Raw genomic sequence first — 19,429 nt, 5'->3', positions numbered from 1 at the left:
GGGCGTGTAATGCAAACATGGCCAGAAACATGTACAAGCCTTTGCACATACTGTACATTGGTCTGGTCCATTTTGCATCACCGGACAAAAATTCACAGGGTTTTCTTGCATAGCGACCGACATCAATGCACATTTTAATGATTGTGTTGGCCTCAACATTTAAGTGTAAAGCAGTTGTTCCATCATGAAGGTGTTCCTCTTATTGCAGATATATTGTAACTTGGGAGATGATAGGAAGTAGGTCACCTATGCTTTCCCCTGCTTCCCCTCGGCCTTAAGTATAACATGTATGACAAACGTGTGCACCCCCCTTCGCATATACAGTACATAAATGAAATTAGTCGGCCTATTTATGATGCAAACACACTGTGTAACTGGGGCTGGATCCCAGTTTTCATTTTGTCCTGCTTTTTCCCACCGCCAACACATTTTTCAGGACGTTTTCATCAAGCCTTTGCTGTGCTACAAAGACACTGAAATCAAGCATGACACAAAAAAGACAACCAAGGAATTTAAAAAAAACAAAACAAAAAAAAGCAAACCCATAACTGGGGATTGCTTAAAAAACAGACGCACTCAGGAACAGTAGAAGTTATGTATGTAATTGTGAAATACATCACATACATAAACACAATATCGGTTGGACTAACGGCAAATCAAAAGACACACAAGTCGACTCCAGCAAAGTACAATAATAGCCACATTTATTTTTAATTACAAGCAAGTTCCCTTTACACTATGTATTTTTTTTTCTCAGCTTCACGTTTTATATCCTTTATGTCGTACATACATTTACATTTCCAGAGTGCATACACTTTAGTCGATGAGACGACAGGGGCTGTTAAATAAAGTGGTTCAAGACACAAAAGAAAGACGTCTCTCTTTTCTTACGAGACACATGTCAAATACTGCTCATCACAAGCATTACTCAGTAGTGGTACGGTACTAAAAAAAAAACAAAAAACAAAAAGAAAATTGTGCACACGGTCTATTCAATACCAGACAGCTTCATATAATATAATATAATATAATGGCAATTTAAACAATGATGCATTTCACACATTCAACATCAAACAAGGCAAACCCATTCAAAGGCACAGGACTCTCACATCAACATTTTTTTTAAAATGTAGTTTGTACTTACATGTCAGGAAATCCTTCACTTTTTTTTTTTTTTTTTTTTTTAAGTAAAATCTGCTGAAATATGACTTGACACACAGTTAAATGGCACTGGACAGGGGGGAAGTCAAAAATACTTCCCCGTGGTTACCGAATGGGTGCAGTTCACACGTTATAGAGGAAAAGGTCCAGTCATTGGTGAGCTCATGTTAACGCTGGTGTTCTGCAGGAATAAACTGAGCGACCTGTTTAAATATATCTGGACTATTTCCCCACAGTTTCCCCACTTTGAACTACGGCTTCCAAACGTGGGCGAACATTGAGAAGAATGCCAGCGGGGCGGCATATTTTGTGTGGTCTGGGGCATCTGCTCTGTGTGCTAGGGAACTGCACACAGGTTTCCCCTGTAGGTACACAATGAACCAGTTAAGAGGAAGGCCACTTCTATTAACTACAACAGGATCCTCTTCTATTTGAACGTCCTGGTTGGACGGTTTTAGTTCAACACAATGAGCAACCTGTTTATTTAGATCTAAAAAAAAACGAAACCAAAAAAAAAAAAAAAACACAAGGCGTGTCCTTACTTATTGTAGTCCTGTTCATCTTATTCCACAGTGATGCACCAAGCCACACCGAGTCCACTCTTTTGCAGGTTTAGTTGAAATGTTTCAGAGAAAATAGATTTACATTAATAAACATCTCTGCTACGGAGCTACTGTAACTTTTACAGTTGTTCAAATACATGCAGACAATGTACATCAGACCCTCCCTTCTCTTCTCTCTAGACAGAAATGCCCACAAACAATATTAAAAACTAACCAAAACAAAGAAAGAAAGGCAGAGCACTGCTTCATATTAACATGCCAAATATCACACAAACCATAGTTAAAAAATATGAATGGGTTTTAAAAACAAAATAGCAGCAACACATAGGCTTAGTTCTGTGAGAACAAAATCGAGAACCAGCAAGCCACCAGTGCCTCTGGGTTAAAGTAAAAGTGTTACATAGTCATCTATATTGAGCCTTCAGTGCAAATATGTAAGGGTGAATTTAAATCTTATAAAGATGGAAGCTTTAAAGGCTGAATATGCGGTGGATTCTTTACAGTACAAGTTGACTCCACTTAAAATCCACTGTAAGTGAACTCAAAACATTGGCACCTCTCTAACCACCACCTCTCTCGATCTCATGATAATAAAAAATAATAAACAGAAACTACTCTCTCTGTGCAATAGTTCAAGTAAGTTAATTCCTGCAAATAGTTAGTGTTTTGTAGCACATCCTGTGGCCGTACCGAAAGAGACGACAACATACAGGCAACATACAAATACACAAAAAGTACTATTTACATGAAACGGTTCTCTGGACATGACCGTACTCTATGCAGAGAGGACCTCTACTCACCAATTCAGGGCTCAGATTTGATCTAATCCTCCCCTTGGCAACAACTAGGACCAAAGTCGGAGCAGTCTCATCCAAGTTCTGTGGACGCAACCACGTCCAACCAGTCCGTGTCCTGGTGTCAAGCAAAGCGCCAAGGTTAAATCTCTAAAATGATGTGTCGTAGACTCGCTCCGACGAGCCCTCTTCCATGTCGTCCTCTGACTGCGAGGCCTTGTGGTTGAGCCTCTCCGTCGTCGAGGAGGCGACGAGGTTCCCGCGGGCGCAGTCGTCGTTATGCTTGGCCTTGCTGCTGTCCTGAACAAACTCTTGGATCTCCACGGGTAGCCGGCGGAATTTGTCCTGGTACTCTTGGTCCAGGTCGCTCTGTAGCTGTGGGGGAGACAAGGATGCCTACATGAGGTGAAGGAATACAACCAGAAGACCTGATATATCACTGGGAAAAGACCTTTTTAACAGCTGAAACTCAGACTTGTCATTAGCAATGGCTATAACAATCCTCTTAAGGGATGTCCTGATACGTGCAGGCTGGGTTGCTGCCATGGTTTACTGGGACACTTAATGGAACTGAGACACCTGAGCCACACCTGTGCTTTCTCTTCTGGGTCAAGTCAAAATTTCTGCAGTGCATATTTATGATGCTCATAAAACATCCTGCAGCTCAGAACGAATCAACAACCAGTCACACTGGCGTCTGATGAGAAGAATCCCTGTAGATGACCTCTCATTTGTCGAGCTACTGCTTGTGTTCTTTAGAGAAAGAGACTTTACCAATACTTTTCTTTTTTTTTTTTTTTACAACAGAGAGATTGTGACTGTGCTGGAAAGCACCAGGCTATGAATGTTATCTCCTTGTGTACATAAAGGTCATAAAAAGCAGCCTATTGAGGTGAAAGTATGACAGCTCATTTTAATGTTTCAGTTTTATTCAGCTCCTGAGCAGGCAAAGTAGTTCAGAATAAAGTGGCCAATCATAGGCTGCCTACTTGATGAGGTGGACAGTTTGAATAATGTCACAGTCACCTGTGTAAAACCAACAGTTTGTTACCCTTTTAGTGTGTGAACGCTCTCCATTTTTTCTTTGTTTGACTTCCAGAATAGAAAAGCAAATCATTCCTGCTTTCTACTTTAGGGCCATAATGCCTATAGAGGAGGAGATACTGTATCATGAAGCTCAGGCAACTGTTCAATGAGGAGGATTCGTTCACATCTGTCTTTATTCATCGACTGTACGTTAGGGTTATTTCTGCTTCCCCATTCTATTCGTTGTTTCTGTTTGCCGACCGTCAAAACCTCCTCTCTCTCAATCTTCCCTTCTCTTATCCGGTGATGTGTCTGCCCGAACCAATCATTCCCAAGTTCCTGTTCTTTAAACAGACAGATCTGTGGTGTAGCCCTCCTCCTGATCCTGGTTGTCAAAGGCGTCTCAACTGAAATCTCCATCAGCTTATCTTCTCCGACACCACCACCTGCATCTACGCTCTGGGATTTCAGCCCCTATGCGCTACCTTCATCTGGGACTCTGTGATGTTGCTTTTCATCTGACTTCACCTGTCAAAATGTTTGATCTCACAAGCTCTTGGTACATCAATAAATTATACCATTCACTTCCAAACCATCTCTCCATTTTGAAGACAGAGATCCAGACTTTCATACCATGCTGGCAAAAACCAGTTTAGGGTAGGCTCGGATATAAGACAAATTACTCTAATTCAAACTTTATTTAATTCAGATTCTGAATCTGAATCTGAATTTATTGATGTTTGTCTTGTGGACAGAGCCTCTACAAATCAACACTGACATATTAAAAGAGCCGACTCTTTGAACATTAAAACATCATGTCACTGATTTCTACCAACTGTTTCAATCTGGAGTTTAAGCAGTTACATTTTACACGGTTAGTTATTGACTTTATACACCAATCAGCCACAACATTATGACCACTGACAGGAGAACTAAATAACATTGACCATCTTGTGACAATACAATGTTCTGCTGGGAAACTTTTGGACCTGACATTCATGTGGATGTTACTTAGACATGTAGCACCCACCTAGACCAGACCAGGCACCCCCACCCCATAGAAATGACACTCCTTGATGGCAGCAGCCATCCCCAGCAGGATGACACAGGCACACACACAAAAACAGTTTAGGAACAACTAAAAAAAAAAACATGAAGAACAGCACAAGGTGTTGACCTGGCCTCCAAATTCACTAACTGATCAAACTGATCAAGTATCTGTGAGACGAACCACAGAGGCCGACTGTATGAGAGACATACCGCCAGAGCAGCTTTACAGCAACATTAACACTGCATTCCCTGGGTTGCGTGAGCAGTGTTTCCTAGGTCATGTCTGGAATCCTCCTCATTTCCATAACATACAAAGGACTGAGGAGGAAAAAAAGATAGTAGAAAGGGAGCAGCCTCAAACACGTCATTCCGAACTCGTCAGAATCCCTTCTGTACGACGTATACACTCCCTCCCTTCGCTGGGAAAAAGAAGGGAGAAGCTGTTTTCTCCGAGGCATAGACGCCCCCAATGATTACAGATGACAAGATTGTATTCATTTTATTGCGAGCCAATAATTGCTGCGATGCTGATTTCTGTTTAACTATCCGGCTAGATCCCATGGGAGAGTAGTAATTAAAAGAAAAGCTGCTAAGATGAATGGTGTCAGAGTCTCTCAGCTCAATACAGTCACGTCAGCAACGTGAGAGATCAAAAATACCTGCGAGGATTTGAAAGGGGTCCATATGTTGCCTGAAAGGACTCTGTCAATAGAGTGACTCAGACCTAAACTAAAAAAACTGAGTCATAGACAGACTCTGAGAAGATACTGATGCATATATGCACATATATGCACCTGCAGGAATATTAATTCAGAAAAAAATACTGAAGATAAATGCTACAGTTCTAGAGAGGAGAGGACAGGAAAAAAAGAAGGAAGGTCAAGGACTGCCGTCCTGCTCTCGACTTTACGATCTCCTGCCCTCTCCACTTCAGTTTACGAGATAGCACATCTATTCAAGAGTACTGCAGAGCTAAATGAAAAAACCCAACTGTTTAAAAGTACTTGCCTTCGCAGCACTTTAAAGTATTGCTATAATATAAACTGATATACTGAGAATCAAGTGCTACTATGGATGGATATCAAACCTCTATAGGAATACCCACTGCTGCTGACGCTGTGTGTCAGTGTTTGAGGATTGAAAAGTTGCGTATTGAATACTGGAAACTGCCACTGAAAAGTCTTTGTTTGAGGAGCAAGCTTGAGAGAATATATGACTTTCATGATGGATCAATTCAATTATAGTAGATATAAGCTCAGTTTTATTCCCTGGCTACGATTATATGGGCAAATATTTCTTCAACAACACTGAAATAATTCTGATTAGAGATTCCTGTCTCTCTGTGTTAGGCCTGTGATAGACTGGCCACCTGTCCAGGGTGTACCCCACCTCTCGCCCAGTGACAGCTGGGATAGGCCCCCCCGCGACCCTCCAGCAGTTACAGAAGATGAATGAACGAATGAATGAATGAATGATTAGAGATTCCACCTCAAATGTTTACATGGACGCTGAATAAAATGATCCAAAACATCAATCGGAACAGAACTTTTTTTTAAATGTACAAAGTTGTTCTGTCCAGCATTGAATCTGCCAGAAATAATTCTTTCATCCAACTTTTGTAACTATTGTATTGATGAAAAAAACAACAACAAAAACACTGAATTCATTCAGTAGAAGAAGATGACCTAGGATGATCAAATATCCCACGTTTTGAACTGAGCTGGCCACATCAATCTGGGCGTTTGTTCACCTTTTCAAAAACTTGTTTGAACAACTCGTTGCTTTGTTACAGCCGTGTTTTTTTTTTTATCTCTCTTGGAAGCTTGTCATATCAGCCACTGTTTCTTCTGGCCACAGAAAAACAGTTGGATATTTTCTTAATTTAGAGCAGATTATCTCAATCTAATTTAAAAGTCCATCCAACCAGGCCAGTCTGTTCTGATTGAGGTGATTACACAAGGCATTTTTAATCTGATTTGACTATCTTTCCTATTATTAGATGGATACTTGTGTCCATGTAAATGGACCTAAAAATGTTAACATGTGTTCATAACACTATCTACTAAAATGTGCCATTTTTAATAAACTGTATTGGTGACTGAAAGAGTAAGATTTACAGCCGAGCCCGTGCTGTGGAAATGATGTTGGAAATCTTCTATGTATTTATTTAGCCTTTATTTAACCAGGTTTGTCCCACAAACAGTCTGCTGCTGCCTTATCTAATTCTAGTGAAGGACTTAACCTTGTGTGTTGTATATTTCCACTAAAATTCACTAAAAGGGTTACTTTTCTATTTTGCCCTTTTACTACTCATCTGGATAGAAAACACCACAGTATGTTAGTACATTTACTACAAGTGTTGTAAACTACAATACAGCACAAGCTCAGTTAGCCAGACGACTCTAATAGCTATTATGTGTGCTGCAGTTCGTCTTTCTGATGTTTCTGAGTGGTACAGCAGCGCCTGCTGAAACCCCCACTAAGCACAGCACTTCAAGGTCACCTTCTCTGAAACATGCCAGCCTCCCTCCGTGCCTCCCCCTCTCCTATTCTTCTTTCTATCTTCTTTCTCTCCCTCTCTGTGGGTCTCACAGAGCGGACATCCAGCACATCAAAACCAGATGGCTAAAGATGCACCATAGCTCGACTCTCTCTCTCTCTTTGCTCTGCACTGCGCATGACCTACTTAGGGGTGGGACAGTCTGCACGCCCTGTGCATGTGTGCGCATGTATGTTTGTACATGTGCAGCCTGCCTTTACTCTGCCTGCTGAGATGCAAACACCCTCTGATTAAAGCTGTCATCTTTCCCCCATCTGATGACACCCAGACTCATGAGAAGAAGGTGGGAGCCGGGGACAGAAGCCTGAGGGGCACCAGGCAGTTTTTCGGAAAGACATGTGTGCGTCTGAGTGCACGTGTGTCTGCACATCCTGTGCATGTAATTGGCAGCTCAGAAACAAATAGCAACAACCATCTCCTCGAGCTAGGGCTATGGGTGATGAAGATAGTGCTCCTTTCCTTTCACCAAAGGGGCAGCTTGAGTTACGAACAGTCTCATTGAATGATATGGGGGAACAGAGAGTCCCAAAATGATGGAGTCGATCTGAGATCTGTTTGGCAAAGAAGACAGGAAATTAAGTGAAACTTAACATTTAAGTTTCCTGGAGATGGTGGAAGTTTTTGTTAATTTCTTTGTTCACCGAGGACAAGGAAAGGAAGTGGAAAAAAGGTTTGGTGAAACAAATACATGGTCGGCTAACAGCAGATCTACTTCTTGTTCTGAGTGCTCTGCCCTACTATGTGTTTTGCAATATATGTGCATGTGTGTGTGTTTGCGTGGTCCAGTTTCTGTTTGGACACCAACCATCAGCAGCAGCAGCAATCCATCCAGCTTTTAAATCTGTATCTCATCTCCGAAGACCCGTCATCTGTCAACAAACCTCATGCACACATCCACACACATTTCTGCCTTTCTTAAAATACAGCACTCGGTGACCTTCTTCACCAGCTGTCCTCGTTCTGAAGAGCTATCGAGGGAAGCGGAGAAGGCCTCCGAAGAGCCAAATTAATTCTTTGCTTTGAGCCGTGACATAACGCCTGCCCGCAGCATCACAAAAAAGCCTTCAACCAGCAATACGCTGCGTGTACGGCATGCAGCTTTGTTAGCCGTGCCTCGTGCTAGTCACAATAACGAGAAAAAGGTGCCTTTCTCTGGTCTTTTAAGGACGGTTCTAACCAGTTGTTGGTCCTATTACTACTTCACGGAGGCGGGAAGTCTTCTGTGGCAAGATCAAAACTAGCAAAGCTTGGGCTTACTCTGTGGGATGTGTATAGGTGTGTGTCCTGACCTTGAGATAAAGCAACATACCTAAATAGAGCCCAATTAGGCTAAAGCCAAGATCCCATAGCCAGGAGATGAGACAGGGTCACAACCCTGTCAGCATTACAGGCTTTTAGAGGAAAAACGCAGTTTGGTGTGCAAGTCAGTGTGTGTGTGTGAGTGTGTGTGTGTGTGTGTGTGTGTGTGTGTGTGTGTGTGTGTGTGTGTGTGTGAATAAGTAAGAGAGAGAGTGGCAATGACAGAGAACACCATTCCTTCAACATTCTTTCCACTGTATTGGTCAGAAGTATAAAAATGAAATGCCACAGCCCAACGCAATAGAAAGAACAACACAAGCAATGAAAGAGAGAGACAGAAGTAGCCACTACTCAGGATACCCTGCAAGCTCCTTCTCTATTTACTATCCCTCTTTCTGTGTGTTTATGTCAGTGCCCTTTCCCGACTCCTTTCAGATAATTTATCTGCTGCTCTGCAGGAGTTTTTCTTAGATTCCTCTCTTCTGGTCCAAGAATTTCAAAAGCACTCCTGCATACCTCCACCATGTATGTCCAGTGATGAGTGTTTCCCCTAAAAGGATTGGTTCAAAAGGGAAGGTTAGCTCTGAAATGTGCATTTTTCAGACGTGGGTGCAACAGAAAACAGCAGCAGCTTTTCTGTCTGAATGTAGACTTTTCTCAAACATATTGTTTTGAGTAAATCAACCAGCAGCAAATGAATCACTTGCATACAGAATCATTACCTTACAAAGCTGATATTTGCCTCTTTATACACACAGCTGTCCAATATTCACCTTACGTTTAGTTCCAGTTTGGTTTCCACCAACTCCTGATGGCATATTTTTTAGTTCTTTAACCGCACATGTAGGCAGTCTGAGCATATTTGTTTTTTGTGGAAAATAGCTGTGTGGTGCAGACAGAAAGATGCTGATGAAAGGTGTGTCAGTGAACCCAGAAAACAGAAAATATCTGAGCCACAAAAATGAAAGAAAGCCTTGAATGCTGCTCAACAGAGCCGAGGGTAGTTGAGCAATTGTTCTCTGTCAGTACGAAACACAGCAACACCTTTCAAGACGCGCGTAGGTATTGGATCCATTGTTAATTTAAAATTATTGATTAGTGCAGCTTTAAACCCTGCTGCTGCTACACTGAAGAATGTCTCTAGGTACTTTCTTTCATTTCTGTCAAACGTTTGACGTCCTACCATATATTTTCCTCACATTCTAACGTATCCTTTTTTCCCCTTTATGTTTTTTCGATTGTTTCTACACATTAAAGGAAAAAAAAGGCGTCTCATGTGGATCCCAGAACCCTCAAAGCCATAGAAAGGATAGTTTCCAGCAGGAATTCAGTGGTGAATGTTCCTTAGACAGAGCCTAACCCTGGAGAGCTTCATTAGCACATGTGGGCATACATAATGAACACTCGTGCACTGATCTAAAATAGCAGCTAGCATAATCGAGACAGAAGAGTAACCAAGCGTGTAACATGTACGCGCACTCACACATACACAATGGATTTTACTTCACTGCTACGGGTTTGCGCTTGGTGTTCCCTGTCGCCATACTGTGTCGCCATACCGTGTGTGTGTGTGTGCGTGTGTACGGGCATTATTGACGCAACCCCATCAGACAGAGATGAAGCAGATCAAAGTCTGTGATGAGGGAACATGGTGACCGTCCCTACACCCCCAAGTGAGAGAGCGAGAGAGGGACACAGGGAGGCAGCTCGCTTCCTATTCAACTCCAGACCTTCACATCTCCTCCAACCTGTTTGCTCCCCCTCTCCTCACCCCTCCTCCTCGTCCTTCTGTTTCCTTCCACCTCCAGCAGCAAACCATCCCTGGCATTGCGTCACAAGGACTCGGCTCCAAATTAACAGATTGCAGAGAGTCATGAAGGATAGAAGAGGATATGAGAGGAGGGGAGGTGGGGAGGGAGAGACAGGGGGGATCCGAGTTTCCATGGCGACCGCACAGGACTCCTGCTTGTCGAACAAATGAGAGAGCGCGAACATATATGTGTGTTGATTCGAGGCTTTCACAGGGGGGAGACACGTCGTTGCTTTTTCTCTCCCCGTTTCATTTAAGCAAGTAAGAATCTCCTAATGCGTATTCGTACGTCACAAACACACACAAACACCAACGCACCATGTTGAGCAACATATTGCCTTCTCACTATTTCATACTCTTTTCACAGCCAGGAATGGTGCTGAATTGATGACTAGTACAGAGTAATTACCACATGTCTTCATAGACTTTTAGTCTGCTCGTACAATAAGACCCAATAAAACCCACAGAGAGGGTAGAATCCTTTTCACTAGATGCCCTTTGTTTTTTATTTTGTGTTTTTGGTTGATATGACCACATTTGGGACAGTATGTGCCAGTGGCTTTTCCCAAAAATGATATTTTGATTTCCTTTAAATATGGTTACAATTCTTTTTCATGCAATTGAAGATGAATGAACGTATGTCCTTATGTTATGTAACTATTTCTACCTTTTAACCTAACCATTTGCAGTACAAACAGCCTAGCTATGTGCACAACTTCAGTACATTAGGTACACTAGTGAAAATGAATGCACTCTAATATAACAGTACTGAATAAAATCCCTATTCATCGCTGGTTGTTGTAGAATCAGCATCAGAAAGGTACTAATTCAACTGGACGATCATTTTGGAGGGTGTAGTTTGTGGTCTGTTATTTAACATAACCCACTGACTAAAGTGGGGTTGTCAAAATAACAGAAACATGTGTAGGTAGAACACAATACAATTCAACAATACTACAAACCACAGCCTCCAAAATGGAGACTAGGTTGAATGAAGAACTTTCTCAGTTATTTTAAACGAAGTTTAAAGGGGAACTACTGTTTTTTACAACCTGGACCTTATTTCTGGCATAAAATACAATTGCCCATATAGCTTTTGTGTAATTTGTAGTCAGTCGGGAGATATTTAGATTAGCGTATATCCATATAGTGGGAGTGACTGGGGCACCGAAATGCAGCCTCTAAATAACAAATTATCTGCCTTGAAACTCGTTCATTTCAACAATATTTTGTTATCGTATGCTAGTGCTATACCCCATTGAGTCCAGAGTTACCTGTTATCATCATCTGGGGTCTGTAGATTGACCTACGTGGTTCTGGACGAATTCCGATTCTGAGGTTGTGGACCAACCTCAGAATCGGAAAAATATTCAGTCATGTTGCAAAAAACTAGCAGTAGTAAATTACAGGTAAACAAGCCGACCGCCGCAGATGAGCACGCCGCTCAGAGATGACATCATCCAGGTCAGAAGACATCATCCGGCTGATGATAACAGGTAACTCCGGACTCAACGGGGAATAGCACTAGCGTATCATAAGAAAATATTGGCGAAATGAACGAGTTTCGCGGCAGATAATGTGTTATTTAGAGGCTGCGTTTTGGTGCCCCAGTCACTCCCACTATATGGATATACGTGGATCTAAATATTTCCTGAATGACTGCAAATTACACAAAAGTTATATGGGTGAGTAAATGATCGTATTTTATGCCAGAAATAAGGTCCAGGTTGTAAAAAACAGTAGTTCCCCTTTAATACTATAACCTTCATGAAGCTAAGATTTAGTGCAGGACTGTTATATTAGAATGCATCAATTTTCACAAGTTTTTTACTTTTCTGTGTCTATTTCCACCATTTGATCATTACCTTCCAATGGTAACCTTTCCTGAACTCCATATGGAAACTGCAGAAGAAGCCCTGGGGTACACGTACCACCAGCTCTGAATTACTGATATAAGCAACTAATCCTGATAATCTGAAAATACAAAGCTTAGAATATACAAAAATTGTTTTGTTGGTTCTTATATTAATCTATCAATTTGTATAGATGTATTGCACTTGTCTCATTCAGTTAATTTTCTCTGAGTAGTCAGGTTATGAAGTCAACGTATTTAATCAAAATTCTAAAACTCTAAACCTTCAGCCGTAAAGCGCTGGTTTTCGCTGCATGTTTCAGTCCAAGTGAGCAGCATGAGAGGGATTAAGCTTTCGGTAAAAACACAATCACAATCAACATGTGGTGCGAATTTCATTATCTGGACATGCGGTGACCTTGACCGTGTGGCTGCAAGTACGTAACGAGAGAAGAAGTGAAGAAGAGGCGGCATGCCAGGATACAGGGTTGGGAGGTTTGCGGAAACAGCTTTCGCCATCGTGCTGCGCGTCGCTGACTCCTGGGGGGCGTTTTGATTGGCTCATTAACAGGACAGTGACACCTGTGTGCTCATGCGGGGCGGGACGACAAACCGTACTGCGTCTCTCTTTCTCAATTTTGCACGTGGCTCTTTTCTTCTCACAAACATGTTATCAACGCCAAGGCTTGGAGTTACAAATCTACCATCCCTTCAGCTTCAAAGCGTTCTCACCGCAGAGATGCTGTAGTTTCTAGGTTGGTATATCACATGCATGTGAGCCCACATTGTGACGGGCTGCTCAGCTCTCAGGGTCTCCACTAGGGATGGTAATAGATGTCCATTAGCGGCTGCTCTGAGCCCAGAGGAGAAACTGGGTCAGAACTGTACCAGAGAGAATGCGGGTTGTATCTTCCCCGCTCTGCTTCATAAAGACTAACACCAAACAGACACATGGTACTAAAGTATTTTTACATTAGCCTAGCCTTGGTTACATGCCCATATCCATTATCTCCCACTGGAGCTCTTAACATCCTGTCTTGCGCTCCTCTCCTTCTGCTTTCTATGTTTATGTGTCTGCCTGTTGTTGTTTACATTCATCGCATGAGGTTATTTAACGAACACAAGTTGCCAGATATATTTCCCTCGGACTTATATGCATTATTTTGGGAAGGTGGTGAATGGACTTCTTCTGCTATTAACATTTGAACGATGTACCACATTCATCCGCACACGCACACACATGCATGCATGCACAGATGGTGTCGGAGCTGCCATGGGAGGCCAATGACCCGCTCAGTGGGAACAGCTTTGGGTTCAGTGACTTGCTCAAGGATACTTCCTCATGCTATTAGGAAGCGCTGGAAACACTAGGAATAGACTTAGCAGAATGTAAACCACCATTCATGTAAACAGCTGGTGAGAACTGAGCGAAACATGAAATCAGGGCAGCCAAAAAGTTATGAAAACAAACTGATAGAGGCTGGTATTGATAGTCCATGATGCTAAGTATGAAAACAACAAGGCCCTCTGTGTTTCCTGAGGACATGGGCTTGGAATTATTACGATTTAATCACACAATCTCAAACAGAAATGGATCGTTAACTTTGGTTGTTATTCCAGAGCTGTGGGTAGCATCCTGAATTTTTAAACAAACATAACCCTGGGTATCTTCTGCCTGCTGTCTCCAGAGCCGTGTCCTGTGACATCAGCATATTTTGCATTTAGATGACTGCTGTTCCGTGAGAGGAGATATCACAGAGATGGCTGATTACCTTCTAATAGGTTCTTCAGGCGAATTAAATATGCCACAGTCCAGATTTTGATTTAGCGTCTGTGACAGTGGTTGAGGTGATAGATAATCAGTTGCAGTTTTTATGGGGAAACAGTGATTGCTCACAGAATGAAATGTGATTGCTGCAGAAAAAAACGTGATTAACAAGAAAAAATAGCGGAAGCATTTCTGTCTCTCTCTTTCTGAGGAAATCTGCCACATTCAGTGTTGATTACACCCTGATGACACTGGTTCATACAGCTCATGTTAAGTCAGGGCTGACTTGTGAAAATCAAATCATAGTGTTGCTGACAAGAAGCTCCAGCGAATGCGCTAAAGATAATCACAGTCACAACGGGATCAGATTAAAATGAGTGCAGCTCAACAGGTTGAGTGATTTACACAACAAGCGGATGATTTATGAGGCAAAATCAATCATCTGCGACTCCGCTCTGCCATTCTTCCCTGTACATACTGTACCACCCGCTGGTCAGGATTCCAGCTTCAGCACTTAATTCTTCTCTACTGCAGTTTTGTGGAAAATATGTAGAAGACCTGCTAGATGTGTGTGTCGCTGGGCTGGATGTCTGCACTGCACCTCCCACACTCATCTACGAGTGGATTCAAAGGAACAAGGAGCTGTCACTTTGTGTGTGGGTGGTTATGGAGCTGTCTCCGTCAGAAGACTTCTGATTTATCTTTAAAAAAAAAAAAAAAAAAAAAAACACCTCATGAGCAGATATATTAAATGTACACTACGCTCTTCATTTGACGAGACGAGTAGAAACATGACAGGAGCATCACATCAGAGTGTCTTCTTGGCAAACTGAAGTACTGTAATGTGGTTTATACTGCGTTATGTTAAAATCACAGACAGAGCTCAAGACAATAGAGCCATTCGTATTTAGCATAAAGCTTGTGCTGTATATCACAAATAACTTCTATGTTAGACACCTACTGTTTATCGCTACATAGGGTCTGACGAGTCTAGAAGAATTATGCTGAGGCCCTTCAGTCACGTACACTTTCATATAATACACTGTTAATTTGACATACGCATATGCAATCCCTAATGATGTCATGCTGCCATGCTGTACAGATTATTGCTCAAATGCTGCACTAAATACTCAATTGGCAACAATAGACAGAGTAAAGTTTGGAAGGTCTTAGTCATTACAGACACATTTGTTGCCACCCAGCAGCCCGTGTGTGTAAAAGCTTGCATATTAACACTTATGCTGTATTAGTGCTCAGCACTGGGATGCAATGTTGTTCTTACCATAATCCACAGCTGCACAACCATCCTACAACGACAATGACAATGACAATGAGCTGTGCAACTCCGAGCAGACATGCTAAACCTTTTTCTAAGCACACTGAAGTATCCACTTCACATTAAACCCTTGTACTTGGACTTGTAGCATATATCAGAGCAGTATGATGGCATTACAGCAGGAAGCACATTAATAATGGCCAAGGACTGATGCAGCCACAGCAAGGGGACTCTGTTATAAGGCAAACAACAAGTTAACTCTTTCACATGCTAGATTTATACAGTGCACAACCACTTAAAGTACAGCAGGTGATGTTAGATAACGATTTATGGAGTCACAAAAAGCCCCCATATTATTTTTTGACCAGATGCCACAACAATACTCTTGCTCCAAAATGTTCATCATACATTTTGCACAAATTTACACTAGCATTTCACAAAACTTGGCCGAGGTCGCCACCTAGTGGTTTAAATGAGAAACATATAGGGTGGTTTGTTTAAAAGGACAACATGCATACATGCTGATGTTTTTTTTTTTTTTCTTTGCAACTCATGTAAATCTGCCCCAAAACAAATATTTTGTATGTGGGTAAAATACTCCATATTCATCAATATCTTTATGGGTCTGGATCTATTTAACATGTCTGCAGCTACGGTTCGTAGCCTTACTACTATTTCCTTTTGCTAAATTTTGTTTTGTGCAAGACCATGGACACACCTATGATGGGCCATTTCATGAAGGAACTTAAAGCGAGTTGTGGCAAGAATCTAAAATGAAGATGTCATTTGTCTTCAAACTTCCTTCAAAGCATTCTCAATAAACGCCTTACCTTTGGCCTTTCATCCAAGACTTGCTGGCGGATATCCTTATGCTTCTCCAGTAGCCTCTCCTGTCTTTTACTCTGTGCATCTTCCAACTACACACACATGAACACACACAAACACACACAATACCATCAGATATTTACATACAATACTACTGACCAACGTGTGCATCTATAATTCATGCAAATTAGAATGTAACATCTACATTAATTTTCATTAGTGTAAGTCGTTGATAATATGAATTGATAAGAATTTACTTACCCGTTTGATATACTGCACCACCTCATTGACAAACGACCTGTTGATCTCCAACTTCTCTCTGCAAGGACAATTTGATCAGCAGCAGCCAGCCACAGTTAAACACAATCTTTAGCATCTAGCGACATCTAGTGGTCAAACATGTGTAACATCCAATTCCACAAGAAAAATAATAATTGACTAATACAGTTACAGCACAAACTTACTCTTCTGTCACATTCTTGTCTTTAGATTTGGCTTCATTTATCTTCTCTTGTCTTTTCTTGTCCATTTTTTTCTTAAGATCTTTCTTTTCTCTGCAGATGGCGTGAAAGAGGACGAGAGGGATTGATGTTATAAGAGCTCCCATGTTTGAGGGAATTTGTATGTACACTGTATGCAGCCTTACTTCTCACAGATGTCTCTGAGCTTTTTGAGCTGAGCACTCTGGCACTCCTCGGCTATACTGGTCAGCTTCTCAACCAGCTGGAGAGGGACAAAGAGAGAGCCATAACGAACACTGACACAAAGCATAAAACAGGCCAAAGTCAGATGGAAAACATCTGATTTGGTTAATTTTATTGAATATATCAATCAAACGAAGCTGCATTTGTTTCTGATGATAGCTAAAAAACAATCGGGTAAACAACACAATCTAAATTACGCTTGCTGCCCTCAGCTTGGAAAAACCTTTCTGACACCTCAGCTGTGCTCACTGTGCAGGTGTACCGGAGCAGAAGACATTCATTTTTCCACACCACACGACAGAACATGAGCACAGGCAGCGAATTGATGCTTGTAATATTCTACAGGGGGCTGACCTGGACTTTATAGCGGCGTTTGTCTTAATATAATTGGCCTGTGCTCGCTTTTCGGAGCTACGAGACAGCAGGAGACTATCAGCACATTATCGAGTCCAAAACAAGTGAGATCACGCTCCTGTCTGCGTGTGGCATGTCTCTGTTTATCCCAGTGCGACATACAGTTTACACTTGTTTATATTATATATGTTCACATGTTCTGTTTATGTGGGGGCGCCGACTCCCCAGAATAGCATTAACTCTGGGAAAGTGCATATAAGGAGAAGACTTTATGATGTTTTTTATATTGTAATAAATCTATCAGCGCTTAATGGTGGCACATACATTAAATTGTAGAGAATTAAATTTGGTGCGGTGGCCATAAATAAGTAGCTGATAGGAAATTAGAGAGCTTGCGCATTTGTGACTGATTACCTGCTTTATGTGCTCTCGTTTCAGGTATTTCTCGCTGTAGTACTGCTCCTGGCGAAGTTTGAGGAGCTGCTGCTGCTGCTGCTCCTTCAGCTCTGCTAGTCTCAGGCTGCACTCCTGTTCCAGCTCACACAGCTCCTGGTCCAGTGTCGACAGGGATTGCTCGGACCGGCTGCAGACATAAAATCATGCATATATGATTCTTGATTTAAATGCCAGAATCACCAGTCACACTGTAACAGCACAGCATGAATAAACACATGCAGCATGCAGATTTCCATAAAATTAAACTGTTAAATCATCAGAGTATTAGTGACTTAAGAGTTTCCCATGCAATCCCAAAATAAAAAGGGTCTGCTGGTCATTAAAACAGGAGAACCATCTCAGGCAGTGATGCTATGAGATTAGTCTTTGAAACACTTTCAAACACAAAGAAGGACACCCCTCTCCATGTAGCTTGTTTGAAATGTGTTCTTTCTTCAACAGCGCTTGTCTGAGGTTCACAGTGACTGAGAGGACTGTAATCTTTGCTGTGTGCTGATTCTTCAGTGTCTGATGGGCACTCCTCGGGGCACTGGATGTGTCTCTGAGGCTTGAGCAAGTCTTATCCACTCATTCATATTCTATCCATAGCTCAGTCCTTTCCCTTTCTGAACAAGGCAGCTTGTGCCCTCAATGTTCTTTTCTGACCAAAACTGTATATGAGCCATAACATCTATCAACAGTTCATCCTCAGAGTTGATGTGTTAGAAGCAGGAAAAATGACAAAGTGGAAGGATTTGACCGATTTTGAAAAGCAATAAACTGAAATGACTAAACGATTGGTCAGAGGTTCTAGGAGCAATGGAAGTATGTGATGTGGTCTGATGAATCACATTTTATTTTAGATCGCATGGCTGGCCGTCTATCTGGGGCACACATGGCACCAGGATGCAAGAAACATTGCTATGGGGGTGAGGACCAAGGTTTCCCAAAAGAACATTACATCGCAATGAGATAATCAGTGTTATTCAATTCATGGGTCTGTGGTTGTTGTGAGAAAAAAGGTGCCCCTCGTTCTTGTAAAGCCTCTAACTGCTAACTGTAGTCTTGTTGTAAATATCTTAATGTGGCACTGCGTCTGCATTTGACCATTTACAATAAAAAAGTTCGTCTTTCTTTAGATTCTTTGACAATAAACAGAGCAGAAGGAGAAGCCTTTCAAAGAAAGAGCGCAATGGAACGTAGGACTGTTGGAACGGTAGAAGAAGATTGCCACCTACCTTTTCTTACCATCTCGTTTGTGGCTCTTCTGAAGAGCGGAGCGTCTGCGCTGGTGCTGGCTCTGTAGCTCAGACATACGAGCCGTGTGCTCCTTGATCAGCTCGCTGGTCCTGCGGTGATGTTTCCGAACCAGCTCCTTCATCTCCTTGTACTGTTTTCTCTGCTCCCGGACAAAGCCCTTCTGCTGCTTCAGCTCCTCCACCGTCTGAGCCTCCAGTTCTGAAGACAAAGGGTGGAGGATCACAAAGAAAGATGAAAAGGTAGAAAGGGTCGATGGTCAGGGTTTCTGATTTAAACACCATCACTTGCACAATACATTGACTGTACTGATTACTAGGGTTAGGAAAGGTGTGAACACATCAACAGAGACAGCGTTATGCTTAATATCGATCACACAAGTATCAAGGCTACCAATATTAATCAGTCTGGGAGTCAAAATATCAAATAAATGCTGAAGTGATTTTAAATAAAGTTAGAAATATAAAACAATAAAATCAGTGGCCAAAGAATTAAGGAGGAGGCAGATTATATCACCTTACCAGTGAGAACGCTCTGAATGATGTCTTCAGTCTTCACTGATGGTTTCAATGAGCCTGACAAGTCACCAAAACAAGTTCACAGCTAGAGCCAGTTTCTGAAACAGTTCTGATTTATATTTTTAACAGAATCATGCATTTTTAGATTTTAGATTTGCTAGTATACAGTACTAAACA

The 19,429-nt window shown here is 41.8% G+C and overlaps 1 protein-coding gene across 2 annotated transcripts; it reads right to left on the bottom strand.

The window, feature by feature from the left end:
* Positions 1-620: 620 nt before the first annotated feature.
* Positions 621-19,420, bottom strand: LOC311499539 (1-phosphatidylinositol 4,5-bisphosphate phosphodiesterase beta-1-like). Of its 2 annotated transcripts, XM_084560555.1 has the most exons (9): positions 19,256-19,420; positions 18,716-18,935; positions 17,457-17,625; positions 16,631-16,707; positions 16,449-16,538; positions 16,246-16,303; positions 15,990-16,076; positions 15,166-15,190; positions 2,667-2,893 (listed from the first exon to the last, which is right to left on the bottom strand). In XM_084560555.1, exons 2-9 carry the CDS (start codon positions 18,856-18,858, stop codon positions 2,796-2,798), a joined length of 747 nt encoding a protein of 248 aa, XP_084416681.1. In that variant the 5' UTR covers positions 18,859-18,935; positions 19,256-19,420; the 3' UTR covers positions 2,667-2,795. The 2 variants fall into 2 exon arrangements, with proteins under 2 accessions (XP_084416680.1, XP_084416681.1); XM_084560554.1 differs by lacking the exon at positions 15,166-15,190 and having other exon boundaries at positions 621-2,893.
* Between the last annotated feature and the right edge of the window lie 9 nt (positions 19,421-19,429).

The sequence above is a fragment of the Chelon labrosus genome (assembly GCF_963514085.1).
Source record: "Chelon labrosus genome assembly, chromosome: 14".
Taxonomy (NCBI): domain Eukaryota; kingdom Metazoa; phylum Chordata; class Actinopteri; order Mugiliformes; family Mugilidae; genus Chelon; species Chelon labrosus.
The sequence above is the reverse complement of the archived record's forward strand: the minus strand, read 5'-3'. Positions and strand labels throughout refer to the sequence as shown.

Bases quoted from the DNA above. Each gene is read 5' to 3' on its own strand.
- LOC311499539 (XM_084560554.1), bottom strand. From the start codon at position 18,858: ATGAAGGAGCTGGTTCGGAAACATCACCGCAGGACCAGCGAGCTGATC. The intron at 17,626-18,715 runs GTAGGTGGCAAT...TTATGTCTGCAG, and splicing joins AAACGAGATGGTAAGAAAAG to CCGGTCCGAGCAATCCCTGT. The intron at 2,894-15,989 runs GTAAGGCGTTTA...TCTCCCCCACAG, and splicing joins TCTTGGATGAAAGGCCAAAG to CTACAGAGCGACCTGGACCA.